At 43.3% G+C, this 17,629-nt stretch overlaps 1 protein-coding gene across 1 annotated transcript; it reads right to left on the bottom strand.

The window, feature by feature from the left end:
- Window positions 1-67: 67 nt before the first annotated feature.
- PVX_100940 (hypothetical protein, conserved) lies at window positions 68-16,552 on the bottom strand (the record flags this gene model as incomplete). Its single annotated transcript, XM_001613884.1, has 1 exon — window positions 68-16,552. The coding sequence occupies one exon, from the start codon at window positions 16,550-16,552 to the stop codon at window positions 68-70; it is 16,485 nt and encodes a 5,494-aa protein (XP_001613934.1).
- Between the last annotated feature and the right edge of the window lie 1,077 nt (window positions 16,553-17,629).

Below are 17,629 nucleotides of genomic sequence, written 5' to 3'. Positions count from 1 at the left end.
GCTCCGCCGCGCCCCCACGCGATATGCGCAGACACGAAAAAATAGAAAAAAAAATAGAAAAAAAAGGTTAACAAATTTTCAGCTGGAGAAGCTGGAGCTTCTCCCTGAGGATGCTTTTCGACTTGAGGACGGACTGAAAGATATGTTCGCAGTCCATTTTGGAGAGGTGAAAATGCCTAATCATGTTATCCAGTTCTACATTTGCGTCTTGGTTGCCCCCCTTCAGCTTCAAAAGAGTTAAAATTTCTACGTAGAGGCTATTCGTAGGGTCGGCGTAGAACAAAATTTCACTTATAATGAAAAGAACGCTTTTGAATAAATTAATATAAATAAATAAGCTACTCTGGACGTAGGCCATATTATTCAAGTTGACAATTTCTTGTGCATTATTCTTATGTTCCAGGTGGGCTCCTTTTTTTGAGATGCTCTCAAAATGGTGTTCCTTTATTTGGTACTTCAACGAGACAATGGTCTTCGTCTTCTCCGAAATGGCGTCCTTCAAGTTGTGTATTTCGTCTTTCAATTTTTCGATAAATTCTTTTAAGTTTTCTTCTTTAAAGGTTTCCAACACGCTCAAATTGGTATCCTTGTCATTTAAGTTGCCGATGAGGATGTCCTCCCTCTCTTTGTAGTACCTGCAGCTGTCCTTGAGTATCCCATTTTGCATTTGGAAGAATTCCAAGTCCAGCGTAATTTCGTAGTTCTCCTTCATGCAGTTGCTCAACTGTTCCCGTATTTCGTTCATACTGGTTATGAGCTGCTCCTTGTTTTCTTCCTCCGTTTGGAGATTCTCCTTCACGTGTTCGTTTTCCTTCTTCAGCAATTCACACAGCTTTTTGTAATACACATTTGTCGTTTCCTCCTTGCTGAATTCATTCACCAATTCGTCGTGCGTGGATTTGTAAAAATCTAAAGTGGAGCTGATATTTTTGATGTCATTTCTGTAGGTACTCACTTGGCTTTTCAGTTTGGCTATTTCTTCATTGAGGATGTTTACCTCTATTTTGTACTTTTCATTATCCTTTTTGAGTTCCAAAATTTTGTTGAAATTTTCGGAATTTTCTTCCACGTACATGTCCACACACTCGTTTACGGTCTTGTTTTGGGCATCGAGTTTTTTTTGCTTCTCCTCCAATTCTTTTTCTAGTATGTTTAGCCTACTTTCGCAGAGCATTAAATTACGTTTTGTCCCCTGTGTGTACTTGAGTTCCTTCTTCAAAAATTCGCATTTCTCCACCAACTCGTTGTTTTCCCCCTTGAGCACTTCCACTTGGCTCTCCGCCACCTTCAGCTTGTCCGTCAGTTCATCCACTTTTAAATTCATTTCCTCCAATTTGACTTCATTTTCATCGTAAAAGTTGTACATTTGCTGACCATTCAATTCGGACAGCCGCTTCCTCCTGCTCAGGTCGAACTGGTCGCTCTGCTTGAAGGCCTCCTCGTGGAGGCGACTGCTGTTCCCCCCTTGGTGGAAGCTCCCCCCTTCTCGGTTGTTCGCCCCATCGCGGAGACTGCCGCCCCTCCTCTCCGACGCGTCAACGAAGGAGCACCTCGCGTTGAAGCTCTTCCTCTTGATGAAGCTCCTAAGCGTGGGCGACAAATTCACGTTGTTAATGTCGAACAGGTTATTCTCATCGATGTTATTGCAGAGCAGTTTCAGTTGGTCCTTCAAAAACTGAATGTACTGCTGGTTCTGCTCCAGCATGTCGTTTTTGTCCTCCACATCTTGTTGGTGCTTTATGATGATATAGTTCTTGTTGGTAATTTCTTTGTTTAGCTCTTCAATGTATTTGTTCATTTTCCAAATTTCTTCATTTTTTTTGATGAGCTCTTCGTTCTTCTTGCTCATTTCTTCGATGTGCAGGATTTTTTCTTGTTCGATGATGGCCACTCTGTCTTCGTCTTGCAGCTGCGGTGATTTGTCTCCGTTCTTGGCGCTACTCCTCCTGTGCGTGGCCCCCGCTTCGGTCCCCCGGGGGGTAATACTCCCATTGTGGTAGAGCAGCCTCTTATGGCAGCTGATAATTTCTTCAATCTCTTCATCCTCATTTTCGAAGATGGCCACAATTTTCTCCCGTATGTCAACAATGCTGAAGTCTTTGTTAAAGCATATGTCTATCATTTGTATGCACTTCGTTTTGTACCTGCCGGTTTCCTCCAGCATTTTCTCCTTTTCGATGATGGCATCGTTCAGTTCTATTTCCCTCCTGTTCAGGGCCAGGTCGTTGCTGTTGATGACGTCCTCCAGCTGCTCCTTTTTTTCCTTCAGTGCGTTGAAATTGTTTTTAAAAATCTCCAGCTCTTCGTTCAGGATGTTATTATCATTTTCCAGCTTGCTGATGATGATGAGCAGTTCCTTTTTGTTTATTTCCTCACAGGAGTCGCTCGCAGGGGAGTCCCCACGCCTGTCGCTGTTACTCGCAGGTGCGTCCCTATGCCTGCCGCTGTTACTCGCAGGTGCGTCCCCACGCCTGCCGCTGTTGCTTGCAATTTTTGCGCTGCTGGAACTGCCCTTGGGGCTGCCCCTATTGGGGGCATCGTCGGGGCGGCCGTCCTCCCCGTTGGAGGTGCCCCCCTCAACCTTTTTCATCAGCATCTCGTTGAACTCCTTCAGCTCACTGATCACTTGGTTCTTCGATTCGAGGTCAATTTCCAGGTGCTCTATAACTTGGGATTTATCCTCCACTTGGTTCTTCAAGTAGGTATTTTCCTCCGCCAATTCGATTACCCTCCTTTTGTTTTTCACATTTTCATTGTTCAGTTGGTTTAAATTTTGGGCCGCCTGATCGAGAGACGTATTAAGATAAGTCAGGTCCGTTTTGAGGAACTCGTTCATTTGCTCTGCCTTCGTGTTGTGCTCATTCCTTTCCATTAGTTTCTCCCTCAAGTTCTTCACCTCGAACTCCTGCTCCTGAATAACTGCCAATTTGTCGTTATATTCTCCATTTAGCTTATCGTAGAGTTGCTTCAGCTCTTCGCTTTGCACCTGCAGCAATTCGTTCTTTTCGGACTCTTTCGAAAGGAGAACGTTCAGGCTGTCTATCTCCTTCACACTTTTTAGAAAATCGTTGGACAGCGAGTTAAATTTCTTCTTCATCACTTTGAGGTTCTTCCTCAATTCTCCCTTCTCGTTGCATTTCTTGCTGACCTTTTTAATTTCGTTGGCGATGTTGTTTACCACATTGTTGAAGCTGAACTCGAGGACGTTCATCTTTTTATACAAACTGTGCCACTCTTCCCTTTTGAGTAGGTGGCAAATATCGTCGCAAACATTTTCCAAATTGGTAAAGTCGCTGTCGATTGCTCTTAGGATGTACTCCACGTTATCCACCAGGGAGTCATTCTCCTGTTGGAGGGAGTGCACGTTCTCGCTGAGGTACAGCCCATGGTTCGAACTGCCCAAGTTGTTCGAATTGCTCAGGTGGCCCAAGTTGTTCGAACTGCTCTCCTTCTTGGAGTTCCTCCTCTTCAGCAGACTCAACTTTAGCGTCTCCCTCGTGTTCGACGCGTTCTTTTTTATTACCTCAAACAGGTATTCCTTAATTTGGCAAATGTGTCTGTAAAACTGATTTTCCAGGAGGACTTTATTTAATATCTTCCTGTATAGGGTAGATTCCTCTAGAATGACTAGCACCTGCTCGTATGAGCAGTTGTTATCGTTTACAAAATCGTTCAGCCGGACAAGGAACTGCAGGTTGTCTTCAAATATGTGCACCTTGCTTGAGATTTCGTCCACCAGCGATTTGTACTCTTTTATCACTTCTTCTTTTTTGCCGTTCTCCTCGGTGTAGTGGGCCAGTTCCCCCTTCAGCGATTCGATGACTTCGTTCTTTTCGCGCAGGGCACGCAGGTGCTTCTCTTCCGCGTGTTTCTCTTCCAACTCGGGGGGTGCCACCTGGCCCAGTGAGCGGCGTCGTTGGGGGTTCGTCTCTCCACCCACGTTTGCACCCACTTCCGCACTGATTTGACTTCCCCTTTCGTTCCCCGCCTCGTCACCATCGCGCTCATCGCGCTCACCGCGCTCATCTTGGTCCAGTGCTTTCCCCCCAAAGTGCAGCTTCCTTTTCGCCTTGGGGGAAAGCAGGCGGTACATGTGTTCGCCCTCCTGTACCTTCTCTTCGTAAGCCCGCTTGAGCTCCGCGTAGCTGTCTTCACCCTGCCTGAGCCTCTGCTCGGTGAGTTTCTTCTCCTCGCTTATATCCTCTATGTTGGAGAGGAGCACATCGATGTCTGCCCGCATGTCTCTATTGGCCTGTTGCAGTTCATTATTCACACTGTGGAGGTGCTTGTTTTTCTCCTTCAGCTGCAGCATCACCTGATGGGCGTCCTCCAAATTGTCCTTCAACTTTTTGATGTCCTCCCCGTCGTCTATAATCTTTTCGATCGATTTTCTGGTGATGTTTAGCTTTTCCTTATTCAGTTGGTTAATTTCTTTTTCATAGTTGGAGATGATGCCACTGAGTTGCTCGATTTTCTTCTCACTTTCGCTGTTTTTTTCCTGCAGAATGCTGCTCTTATTATCCATCAGGCTCATTTGGTAGGAAGTTTCAATCAGCTTCTGTTGCAGTTCCAAAATGGTGTTATTTTTCTCATTCAGTTGTTCCTCCGATTCCTTTAGGGACTTCAAAAAATGGGAGTCCTCATTTTTGTATTTCTCCAATTCGTCGTCCAGATTTCTTCTGTTCATTTGTTCCACCTGCAAAAGTTCCTTCAATTTTTCTAACTCAATTTTGTAGATTTCTTTTTCCTTCTTCTCAATTTCGAGAGTTTTTTTGTATATCTCCATGTCTTTCTCCCGATTTGTTAAATCGTTTTTCAAATGTTTAATTCTTTTTTTAAACTCCTTGAAGTAGGTGGTATACTCGAGTGAGTCCAAATTTAGGCTTTCATTTTCATTCTCCAGATTATCCATTTCAATTATCCTCTTTAGCGACGTAGAGTTGTTCAGATTATTCGTCGAGGATGTGTTTAAAAAACTTTCATTATTATTAATGTCTAGCAATTCTACAATGTTGTGGTTTTTCAATTTTTCGTATATTTTTTTCAATTTCGTTTCCTTAATTTTGATATCATTCTGCGCGTTGTACAATTTTTCGAATTTGGCCATCAGATCGTTTTTCAGCTCCTCCATGTGGGTCTTCTCGTGGTTTAGCTCTTCCACTTTGCTGGCCAGCTCGTTCGCCCTCTTCACCACTTCGCTCTCTTTCATGGCCAGTTCGTTCGACTGCTTCACCACTTCGTTCTCTTTGCTGGCCAGCTCGTTCGCCCTCCTCATCACTTCGCCCTCTTTGCTGGCCAGCTCGTTGGCCCTCCTCACCATCTCTTCTCCATTTCTGATCTGCTCGCTTTCCCTATCGTGCAGGTTTTTCTCCCTCCTCTCAAATTCGCCCATTCGCTGTTTCACATGGCTGAGCTCTTCATGCCGCTTCTCCAGTTCATCCATAAGCCCGTTCAGCTCCTTTGCGCAGGCACTCCTCTTCTCGTGCAGCGTGTCTAGCTCCTGCTTAACCAAGCGCACCTCGTTTTCCAGCCCGTTTTTTTCGAAAAGGATTTCATTCAGCTTCTCTTCCAAGATTAGAATTTCCTTCTCCTTCTGCAAAGCGGCGTCACCGTCATGACTGCCACTGCGCCGTTCTTTTCGCTTCACCTGCGCGTTAATAAATTTTTGATAAAGCGTCACCATGACATCTTTGAGGAAGGCGAAATGGTTCGTCTTCGTCTTGGTGCTGAGTTCGTTGGTCAAGTGGTGAACGTCACTTCCATCCGATTCGACGTACGTCATAATTGCGTGCTGCACTGCTTTCGCGTCTTCACCGAGGAACCGCAGATCGGTTTCATAGCGCTGTAGGTTCTTTTCAAGATCTACAATGTAGAGACTCTTTTCCTCCAGTTGTGCTTTCAAAATGATTAAGTCTTTATCCATTTCTTTGATGGCAATTTCTATTAGGGCATATTTCTTATCCTTTTTTTCATTTTCCTCTTCGATTTTTTTTATATAATATTTTAAGTTATTTGCTTCTTCCTCGTAATCTTCAATTTTTTTTTCACTATCAAATTTGAGCTTATTGTAACTTACAAAGGAGTTCTTCAGATCAATCCGTAGCTCGTTCAACTTTTGATAATGTAGATTGGACTGCATTTGGCTCTTCCTCTTCAATTCGTTAATAATTTCGTTTTCCTTCAGCAGGTGTTCACTGCTTCCTGGGTAGCTTTGTCGCCTCTTCTCTGAGACGCTACTATTACGTTTGCTTCCCGTGTGTGGCTGCTCATATTGCACTGTTGTGTCATCCTCTTGCTTTAGGTAGCTCTCTAATTGGCTCCTCAATTCGGTGACTTCATTTTCTTTTTCTTCCAAAGCGGAATTTATCAAATTTATTTCTTCCTTCGAATCTTTGAGGAGGTTATTCAGTGTGTTCATTTCGTTGTTCAAATTGGCTAGCTGCAATTCTAGCTCTGCGGTGTACTTGCTATTTTTACTTTTTTCATTTTTTAAAAAGTCCACTTGATTCTTCAACTCGTCAAGCATGTCTACGTTATCTTTGATGATGTTTTCCTTCATTTCAAGTTCTTGGCTAAGTGACTTTTTTATCTCATCTGCCTTATCCTTCAGTTGGGTGTTTATTAGTTCCAATTTTTTGATAATAAATTCTTTGTCGTTCATTTCTAATTGTTTTAGCTTTTCCATCTTGTCTTTTTCGCTCCTTAGCAGTTCTAGCTTTCCCTTGGTTTCTTCCAGCGTATTTAGGGAGACGTTATACTCGTTCAGCAATTCTTCATACCCGTTTTGGAATTTCAAAAACATTTGTTCGTTTTGTATGTCTGCCTGCTTTGTGGGGGAACTTTCATGCACCTTCTCCTCCAGCCTTTTGGTCAACTCCGTTTTCCGCTTCAGCTCATTTTCGTAGGCATGCTTCAAATTGCTGATTATTTCCTCCTTGCCGTTCAGTCGCATCTGCAGGCTGTCCAGGGCGTCTTTGTAACTGTTTACCTCGTTTTCTTTTTCGCCCAATCGGGTGAGCAGTCCGTTGAGCAGGTCGCCAGGTATTTCGCTTCGATGTTCGCTGCGATGTTCGCTGCGGTGTTCACTGCGGTGTTCGCTGCGGTTTTCTCCACGGATTTCGCTTCGATTCCCCGGGCCCTCCCCCAAAATGCCGCCAATGTCCTGTTTGATTAAACCTATGAACCCTTCCAGTTGTTCATTTTTCAGAAAGTCCCTGTTCAGCGTCTCCACCGCGCTTACGTGCTTGCTGAGGGCGATCAACTCATCCGCTGTGAGGAACGCACTGCGCGATTGTCTCTCCTTTGAGGTGTTCTTTTCTGAGCCTCTTGCCTGACTTTTAGAGACCCCCCCTTCGTTTTCGTCATCATTTTGGCTTCCCCCCTCTGCCAACTTAAATTCAATTTTTTTTTCTTTCACAAAACGTTTCAGCTCGTTGTACTCCTTAAGCAAAGCGTCGTACTTATCGCTGAGCTCGTCGTTACGTTTTTGGTAACTCTCACAGTGGTTCTCCAGCTGGGAGTTTTTTTTTTCAATGGCGAGAATAATCGCTTCATATTTGTGTATGACTTCCCCGTTGTATTGCTCCCCATCATTTTGGGGCGTATCTCTACCCCGTTTGCCCTGCTCACCGTCCAATCTGCGTACACTTCGTGCGAGTTGCTCATTTTTGCGTTTTTCCTGACTGAGCTGTTCCTTCTTCTCGTTCAGCTCGATCGTCAGGTTGTTAATCTCCTTGTCCATTTTGGTAATGACCTCTTTGAGGGTGTCATTTTCGGCAGCCACTTTATCGCTGGTCGTTAGCAGCTTGGAATTGTTCCTGAGCAGTTCTTCATACTCGTCCAGTAGGATATTAATTTTTTGTAAATTTCTTTCCCTGTTTTCTTCCTCCTGTTTGGACAAATTATCACTCGTGAAGTGCTTAAAATGTAGGGTCTCTTCTATCCTCTTTTGGACCTCCTGCTGTCGTTTATTTATCTCCTTCTGTGTGTTCAGTTCGGACGTTAACTTGTCGTTCTTAGAGACTTCCTCGTTAAGTCTGGTGATTAAATTTCCATTCAGTTTGGCAAACTTCTCCACGTTGGCGGCATTTTCATTCATCAGTTGGGTTACTTTTTTCTTCATTTCAAGTTCATCCCTTTGGAGATTCTTATTCTGCGAGGAGTAGTTAAAGATCTCCTTGTTCAATTCCTCAATGAGGTTTTTTTGGTTATCAGCCAGCAGGCACTTCTTCTGATAATCCTCCTTCAATTTTATGATGCACTTGTAGAATTTTTTCAGTTCCACTCTGTTGATGATGATGTCATTTTCGTTGCTTCTATTCCTATCATTATAGGCTGTAAAAAAATTGACAATTATTTTGGAGCTCACACTTTTGCTGTCCTCCTCCAGGGTGTTCTTACTTGGGGTACTCACTCTGGAGTTGCCACCCTCCTTGAAATTTTCGAAATTTTCCTCAATAATCATCAAATTGGTGGACTTAATTTTTTTTAGCTCCGATTTGAAGTATTCATAATTGAAGTTCTTTTCGCTGAAGATTTCTATGAACCCTTTGATTTTGTCATTTAAGTAGTAGAGGTAATTTTTGGCTCTCTTATTTCTTTCCTCATATTGGCTCCTTTTATTAAGCATGATGCTATACTGATCGATTTGGTTCTTCAAGTTATAATTTTCTATCTTCAGATGTTCATTTTCTTCCTTTTCAAGTTTGTTTTCTTTCACCAAATTTTGGTAATTCTTCAAATTTTCTATGTCTGCACTTTGTAGGTCGCTTCCCCGTTTGTCTGCCTCTGCAATCATTTGTATTAACACCTTGTTGTCGCTGAAAATGTTCCCGTTCAGTTGCTCCAGTTCGTTAACCTTTTCCTTGAGCGCACGATTTTCTGCTTCCAAGTGGTTGATTTGGTTCTTCCGGTTGGTTGTGGCTCCCTTTTGGGGCTCCTTCCCACGCGATTCACCTCCCGGGGGGTTCCCCCTAGACAAGGGATGGCTGGAAAGCCCACTCTCCGCGAAGTTTTTATCCGCTGCACTGTGATTCGAACGGAGGGGGGACGCTGAAAGGTTGTTCAGTTCCTCCGACACTTTAAGGTACTTCATGTAGAGGTCAAATTTGTCCTTATCTAAATCTACCAACTTGATGTTGTATTGCTCATTCTGTTTAACCAACTGGTTGACATTTTCAGCCAAAGAATTATTCTGATCAGTCAGTTTTTCGTTACTCTTCCTTAGTTCATTGATTTCTTTATGCAGCAGGGATTCCACTTTCAGTTTCTCATCATACACTCTCTTTAACTCTTCATACTTGTTTAGCAAATTTTCCTTCTCCTTTAGAAGTTCGGAGATAATGTCGTCATAATTTTTTAACCTCGTGAGTAGTGCACTATCTTGCTTTTTCTCCATCTCGGATTTGCCCTGCTTCTCCTTCTCAAATATCTCATAAAGGTCGTTATACTTACTTTGAAATGTGCCATATTTGGTTTTCAAATTTTCTACGGCATTTTTTAGCTCCTCCTTTTCTACCATGTGTGCGTTAATATCATCCTTTAGGTTTTTTACAATTTCTTCCAACTCCTTCAGTTGGGATTCCTTCTTGAAAAGGTCATCTGTGAGGGCGAGAAATTCCTTCTCCAATTTTAGGCTCTTCGAGTACTCCACTTCGATTTGTCGTTGGTCCTCTTTCCTCTTCTGCATCAAACTTTCAATGTCTTCGTTTTTTTTTTCCAACTCGCTTTCCATTTTGTAGTACTCCTCATCGCACTCCTTCTGCTTATCCAAAATGTGTATTATTTCTTTTTGCAAACTGTCAATTATGTCTTCATAATTGTCCGCCTTCTTTTTCAGATAATCATTTTTGTTCTTAACAATGTTCAGTTCGTTGGTCATTGATTCGATCTCGAATTTGAGGAACTTGTTTTCCGCCACGTACATGTACTCATTTTGAGCTCCTTCCTTCTCTCCATACTCGCTTCTTTTCTTCATCTCGCTCATGCTGTTTTGTAGGTTTATGAGGCTACTTATCTGCTCGTTTAGGTATTTATTTTCTCCTTTCAGTTTTTCATTTTCGCATTTTAGGAGGAGTATATTTTTCTTTTCAGCCTGATCATTTCTGCTTTGGCTTTTCCTTATGTCTGTGCTGAGCTCTTTGTAGTTGATCGAGAGGGAGTCCGTTTCTTCGCAGAGGGGGGTACACCTTCGACTGTCTTGGTTCCCTTGCCTGTTCATGTGCAGGTGGTGCTCCTCATTTTGTCTGAGCCTCTTCTTCAAATCGTTTATGAGATCTCTGTCTTCTTTCAGCTTCTCCTTAAAGTCGTTGTACTTCCGCTCTGCGCTCTCCAGCTTGGACTCGAACACCCTTTTTTTAAAAATGAGCAGCCGCACGCACTTGAGGAATTCGCTGATGTAGCTGGATATTTCGTTCGTGTCGGAGGGGTTCAGGTTGGCAAGTTCGCTCTGGGTTAGCGGCGAGTGGATCGGCGGGGAGTGGAGCAGCGGGGAGTGAATTAGCGACGAGTGGGTCAGCGGGGAGTCGTCCTGTTGGCCGCCGTGCAGTACGCTTCGCTCTGCGCTACGCTGCACTCCCTCAGTGGGGGTGACCCCCGCGTAGCCGCCCTTTGCATCGCCATTTCCCTCCCCCTCGCCTGTGCCCCCCCCGCTCAGCTCCTTCTCGATGTACTTCTTATAATAAATAATGTGCGAGCAAATTTTATAGTACACGTTTAACGTGCGGTTGTATTCGCCAATAATGGCGTTTTTCTCGCTCTCCTTGGTGTCATTTTCGGCCTTCTTCATGTCCAAGTCGTTGAGAAGCTCCGCCTTCTCCTCGACCTCCTGTTTGAAGAAATCGACCTGCTTCTGCAGAACTTCGTTTCGAACCATTAACTTATTCTTAACATCGGTGAGCTCATACAGCTCCATCGTCAGCTCTTTGCACTCATCGCTCCGAAGGGCGAGCAGTTCGTTGGCTGCGCACAGTTCGGAATTAAGCTCGTTGGTGTCTTTCTCGAAGATTTTTATTTTGTCATTATAGGTAACTATTTCGCTGTTCATTTTTCTGATAATATCATCCCTCCTTTCGATTATCCTTTGCATCTCCACGTTTTTCCTTTCATCGATGGAGGACCTGTCCTTCAATTTTCTGAGCTCCTGTTTGATGGCGTCGTTTTCTTCCTTCAAGAAGAGGCTATACTTCTTAAGCTCGACCATTTTGTTTGCAGCGTTCCTGTTGCTACCGCCTACGTTCGCGTTATTGTTAAAAATGCACATGGTCGAATTGACCAAGTCGTTGAAATCTAGCTCTTCCTCCTTTTCTTTGATAATGCCGAGGTCCTCCTCGGTGAATACCTTATGCTGCAGTTGGGACCTTTCCATTTCGTTCAGTTTGACATCTCCGAAAACGGCTTTCCTCAAATTATTCTCCAGTTCTTCAATAATAGAATCTTTGCTCTTCTTAATATCATTGAGGATGAATATCTCTTCATTTAGTTGCTCCTTTTCGTCTTTCAATTTCAGGAGCAACGATTCATGTTCGTGGATTTTCGTTTCGCACAATTTGACGTCTTCACTTAGTGCCAAGATATTTTTTTCCTTTTCTTCGTTGATGAGCTTTTCTTTCTTCAGGTCGATGCATAACTTTTCATTGTCCTTTATCAGCTCGTCAATTTTATTTTCCAAATCTTGCACGAGCATTTTCATGCTGGTGTTTTTATCCAACAGAACTTTATACTCCAGCATTTGTAGTTCCAAATCGGAGACCATTTTCAGTTGGTTTTTCACCGAGTCGTGAATTTCTTTGTTTTTAATTTTTAAGTGATCAATTTCGTCAAGGTATTTTTTTTGCTCCAATTCGTGGTTCAACTTTAGGAGGTTAATTTCTTCCTCCTTTCGGATAGCGTACTGGTGTGCCTCCTTAATTTCTTGAATGAAGTTTTGCTCGTTTTCTTTCAAAATGTCATTAAATCTTTTTTCTTCTTCGAGGATTTCCCTCAGTTTGTCTATCTCCTTTTCGCAGGCGTATTTCTCCTGTTTCAAATTATCTACTGTTCCTTTGAGCTTTTCAATTTCTTCATCCAAATTGTGAATAACCTTCTTGATGCTCGCGATGTCGTCCTTCAGATAATCATTTTCCTTTTTGAGGAACTCAATTTGTGTTTCCTGTTCGGATTCGATTTCCCTGAGTTTTTCCTTCAGATGCATTTTGGCGCCTTCTAAATTTTTTACCTCATTGGTGAGGAAGGTGCATTTCATGTGTACTTCATTATATTCGACGTTTTTTTCTTCCAACTCTTTGACGAGTGTGTGTATTTCTTGATTCTTCTTTTTTACGTCTTCAGACAGGATGAGGCAATCTTCCACCCGTTCGTCTCGCTCGAGCAGGACGCTCTTCATGTTGCTCTCGTACTGCTCATACAGCTCGTTATTTTCGTTCATCTTCATTTTTAGTTTGTTCTCCAGATCTTTCATTCGGTTGGCCATGTCGTTTTTCTCTTCCTCACATTTGAGGTTAAATTCGCTCAGCGCGTCCACCGTTTTTACGATGTCCTCCACGGTGTCTGCGAATCGATCCCTATGGTGCAGCTGGAAATTTAGCGCATGCTTCTTATAGCTGGCATCATTATATTCGAAGCCTTCATACAGCTCATTGAATTTTTTCACTTCGCTCATTTCGAAGCTTTCGCATAATTCGATGAACGTTTTGTTGAACCCCTGAACTCTCTGCTTCACATTTTTGTAAAAGTACTCCTTCCTTTTGAGCGACTCATTTATGCTGTAGAGGAAGAAGTCCCTGTTTAGGATTTGCTCCTTTAACAGGTTTAGAGTAGCCTCCTTTTCGCTGGCTTCCTTCCGCAGCTTCACAGTGGCGTCGTTGATTTTGTTCAACTCGTCATGGGCCTCCTTCAAATTTATTTCATATTTGTAGGTGGCTGACTTTAGGTAGAAAATTTCATTTTCGGAGTTCTTCTGAATTAGTTCTAACTCCTCAATTTTGGATAGCCTCAGTTTCAACTCCGTCTGCATGCTCTCCACTTTTTTCCTGTACAGTTCGACGTCTTCCTTATACTTGGCATTTAAATTGTCTAGCGAAACGTTGTCCTTTGTGAGGATGTCGTTTTTTTCCCTTTCCTCCTTGTATTTTATTTCCATTTTTTTCAAGTGCTCATCGAATTCTTTAATTTTATTTTCCTTCTTTTTCATGTATTCTACCAACTCGTTACACTCGTTAAAAATCTCCTGCGTCTTCTTTTCGTGCATCTTCATTTCGTCCTGCGTTTCGCTATACTTCTCAAATAGGAGGTTGTAATTTTTTTCTATGTTGGCTAGCTTCTCCGTCCTTTCTTTAATTTGCGAAATGAGTGAGTCGTGTTCGTTCAGCAGATTTTCGTACTTTATGTTGGTGCCGCTCAGCTCCTTCTCATTCTCCATCAGTTTCTTCTGCATGGTTAGCGTTTCCTTCACCTTCGAATCGTACTTCCTCCTGATGTAGTTAAGATCGTTGATCATTTTGGCGGTCTGAAATATGGAAAAACTGTTCGCCCGTTTCTTCTTTTTCTTATGCTTCTCTTCATCTGGTAGGTTTATCACCTTCGAGTCGGTGCTGTTCGGGATGGAGTAAAACGTGTCCAGCCCTTTGGCGTTTCTCGTTTGAATTGCCAGCGAGTGGAGGTTGGAGAAGCCAGTATCCTTCAGGAAGGACAGGGCGCCGTCCTCCGTCTCCTTACACGCCTTCTTAAATTTGTCCACGTTTATCTTAAAGTTGCTGCAAATAGAGAACCTGTGCATTCGTATTTTCATGTACCTCTTGGCGGATTTCCTCTCGTTCTTATGTGTGCGGTGTGTCTTCCCCCCCTGGGATTCTCTTTCTCCTCCTCCGCCGTTTCCATTTTCTGAGGCTCTGGGAACCTTGGTCGACCTGCTGTAAAAGCTATGCTTCCCGTCGACACTGGTATTGTTGAGACTCTTTTTGGACTTTCCCACAGAAGACACCATCAGCTGCGTATTCGTGTTTTCGTTATCTGAGAGGAGCTCCTCATTGGAATTATTTTCGGACGAAGAGGATATAAAGAAGGAGTTGTTAATATCATTTTTTTTATTTTCCTTGTCAATTTTTTTTACATTTATGATTAGGTCCTTCATAGTGCCCATCATTTTGTTAAATGTTCTCTTGAGCTCTTTCCCCTTTCGTTTCTTCTGCCTCAGCAACAATTTATATTTTAGCTTTTCCTTTTTTTCGTACTCCAGATAGAAGAGCGACTTTTCTGCGTCCGCTTTGACGTACATGCACTCGTTTTTAAGTTTCACATTTTCGCTGGACACCGCCTGGAGCTTATCAAAAATTTCTTCATTTTCCTTAATGAGGAGCAGATTTTCGTCGGTCAGTTTGGCTACTTTTAGCCCCAGTTGGTCCTTCGCCTCGTGGGCGTTCTTCTTAGGTTGCATGAATTTGAAGATGCCCTTATAGGCGCCGCCGTTTGGTTCGCACTCGGGATGCTGTTCGGTTGGGTGAGCGGTTGGATGAGCGGTTGGATGAGCGGTTGGATGAGCGGTTCGCTGGTCGCTTCGGTGATCGCTCCTCTCCCCGTTCTGAGTGGTCGATTTCTCATCCGCGTAGGTGTCATCCGCCACCACCGCTGCTCCGATGAGGCGGTCATTACTCAGGTTAGCTTTATCCCTCCCAGCAGGGTGGCTCCTACTTGAGGAGGCCTCCTTCTTTAGGAAGATCACTTCATTCCTCAGATGATCATTTTCGAGCTGCAGTTCGTCCAGGCGCTCCACCAGCTTGACGTGCTCGTAGGTCATTTTCTCCTTTTCCTCCTTTAGCCGTTCATTATACTCGTGAAAGATGGCAATTTCGGCTTCCTTCTTTTGGAGCTTTTCACCCAATTCTGCCACCTTCTGTTGGTAATACTTCATATTATCATTAAAATTTTGAATTCTAAATTCGGACAATTCTAGGATGACTTGATTGTCTTTGCTTTTTTTATCTGCCTGGGTTACCTTTTCGGTGAGTTCCTCTATGATGTAATTTTTCTCCTTCACTTCCAGTTCTAGTTTGGAGCAGATATCCTTCAAGTCAAAGCAGAGGTCTTTAATTTTGGAGGACTCGCTTTCCTCGTACTCCGTTTTTTTGTTTTTCACCAATTCGTCGTTCAGTTTGTCAATCGTTTTTTCAAGTTCCAGATTTTTGCTCTCCAATTCGATGATTTTTATGTCCTTATCTTTGATGTCATTTTTGATTAGCTTCATATGATCGATGTCCATCGTTATGGTGTTCCTCTTCTGTTTTGCTTTGTCGTCGTCCTCCTCCTCAAGTTCGGTCCCCTTGGAGTGATCCTTCACCACGTCCGCATTTATCCCATTAACAAGAATCATCAAGTTTTTGTTTTTCTCCTCCAAGTCTCTGACCAGCTCTTCTAAATTTTTATACTCTGTATTGAGGAGGCAATACTTCTCATAAGAATTTTCTATATAAGTGATGTAATTGTCGATGTATTTGGTGAGAATTTCTTTGTCCTTGTTCTGCATCGATATATGGCTCTTCAAATTATTAATTTCTTTCTTCTGGCTGAAAATGATCTTATCATACCGTTCGTTGAGGAGGCAATTTTCGTTTTTTTCTTGCAAAAACTTATTGTACAGCTCATCGTACTCTGAGTTGAGGAGCATATATTTTTTCTCCTGTTTGTGGAGGTCTATTTGGTACGTGAGGTTAATTTTACTGATGCAGTCTTTGAGGTACAGACAGTACATCTCATCTGCAATGAATTTTTTCAAAAAGTGGGTGTTTTCCTTCTCCAGGGAGTAAATCAATTTGTCTTTTTCGAGGAGACTCCTCTGATCATACACGACAATTTTGTGTAACGCGTTGTACAGGACTGATATTTTGAGAAGATATTTTTTGCACGTCGAATCGTCTAAATGATTTTCCGCACTAAAAATATTTTGCATGATAAAACTGTTTTCATTATTTTTGTAGTAATCTACTTCTTCCTTTAGGAAGTAGATCTTCTTCTCAATTTCGCTGTTCGTTTTTTTTAGCTGTTCATATTTTTTATTTAGCGTCTTCAATTCTTCGTTCCTTTGCTCCATTTGGTGATGGTCACTAATGGGTTGATCTCCCTGCGAAGGTGCCTCCCCCTCTCCTCCCGCTTCCCTCCGCGTTAGGACGTTTTCTAAATCTTTAATCTTCCTATCTTTTTCCTGATTCAGTTGGCTCTCCTCCTTGTACAGCTTCTCAATTATTTCCGCCTTTTTCAGCTCCTCTTCCTTGAAGAGGATTTCGTCCTTCAAGCAATTTAACATAATCACGTTTTTGTCTAGCTCCTCCTGTAGCCTCTTTATATCCTTCACCGACTCCTCCTTGTAGTTGCTAAACTCTATCTGCAGCATTTTCTTCTCGTCCGCTAGCTCGCTCAACAGGGTGGCGTTTTTCAGCGAAACTAAGTTCAGCTTTTCCGTGTCTTCGTGGTGCCTCTTTTTCAGCTCTCCATTTTCCGCCAGGGCATTTTTCAGCTCCGTCTTCAGCTTAACGACTTCGTTTACGATGTTGCTGTGTTCCATTTTGCTCTCATTTTCGGGCCACCGCGGGGGTCATGGTTTGGCCGGCTGCTACGGGTGCGACGGATGCGATGGATGCTACGGAAGCTACCGATGCTGCTACCGCTACGGATAATAGCAGGCTTTCTCTGCGCGGCAGTTCGTCGCGTCCTTCTCCCTTTAATAATTTACAACGGGAAAAGGCCTCGACGGGGCATTTACTGCGGTGAGGGCTAATGTACATTTGTTTTCACGCTCGCGGCCGGGCATGCTGGGATCCCCTCGCGGAGCGCACCTGCGTGTGGATGCGTATGCGCTAACGTATCGATGTGTACGTGTGTAGTCGCGGGAGGGGAAGGTGCAGCGCCTTCGTCAGTTGTGCGAATCACATCCTTGGCAAGGCACTCCAAGTATGCCCGCGCGTGTGCACCGGCAAATATAGTATACACATGCATAAACCGCTTAGTGGCAAACGAATTGTCGCATCCCGCCACCGGCCCAAGCCGCTCGTCTGCGTTTTACACACTTACGAACGTGTTGGGCAGCGCGGGCGGAGGTAAGTACATACATATGTGTGCATGGCCATACATGTTGGTACTCAAAAACAATTTTCAAACTCCTGGCGTGCCGAAACACACATCACCAGAATGATGCATGCCTTGGGTGTATATGCCTTCGAACTGGTATTCCCCCCGTGAACGGTAAAAATTTTAACTTTTACATTCAGGCGGAGAAGTGACGCAATTTGGAAGGTATATAAAACGTTACGTGTACAAACTCGCGTGGGGCAGTCTCCCTCAGCGCATTGCATTCTTACTCACAATGCTAGCGCTTTTCTGTTAAAAAAAAAAAAATAATCAGAACGGGAATGTTTTTCGCCTGGCATGACGTTCGTAAAGTTGCGCGGAATTTATTCCTCAGAGGAGTCACGCTAGCACGCGCCTATTCAAAGGTACATACCTTACTGTGCATTCGTACACGCTACTGAGGGGAGCAATTTTCCGCGCAAATTTCGCGTAGGGCCTAACACATGAACGTAAACACGCGCGCAAGGACTGAAGTCACTGATTTTGCGCTTTTCAAATGTAGCATTTTTTATCT

This window comes from Plasmodium vivax, chromosome 14, assembly GCF_000002415.2.
Source record: "Plasmodium vivax chromosome 14, whole genome shotgun sequence".
Taxonomy (NCBI): Eukaryota; Apicomplexa; class Aconoidasida; order Haemosporida; family Plasmodiidae; genus Plasmodium; species Plasmodium vivax.
The sequence above is the reverse complement of the archived record's forward strand: the minus strand, read 5'-3'. Positions and strand labels throughout refer to the sequence as shown.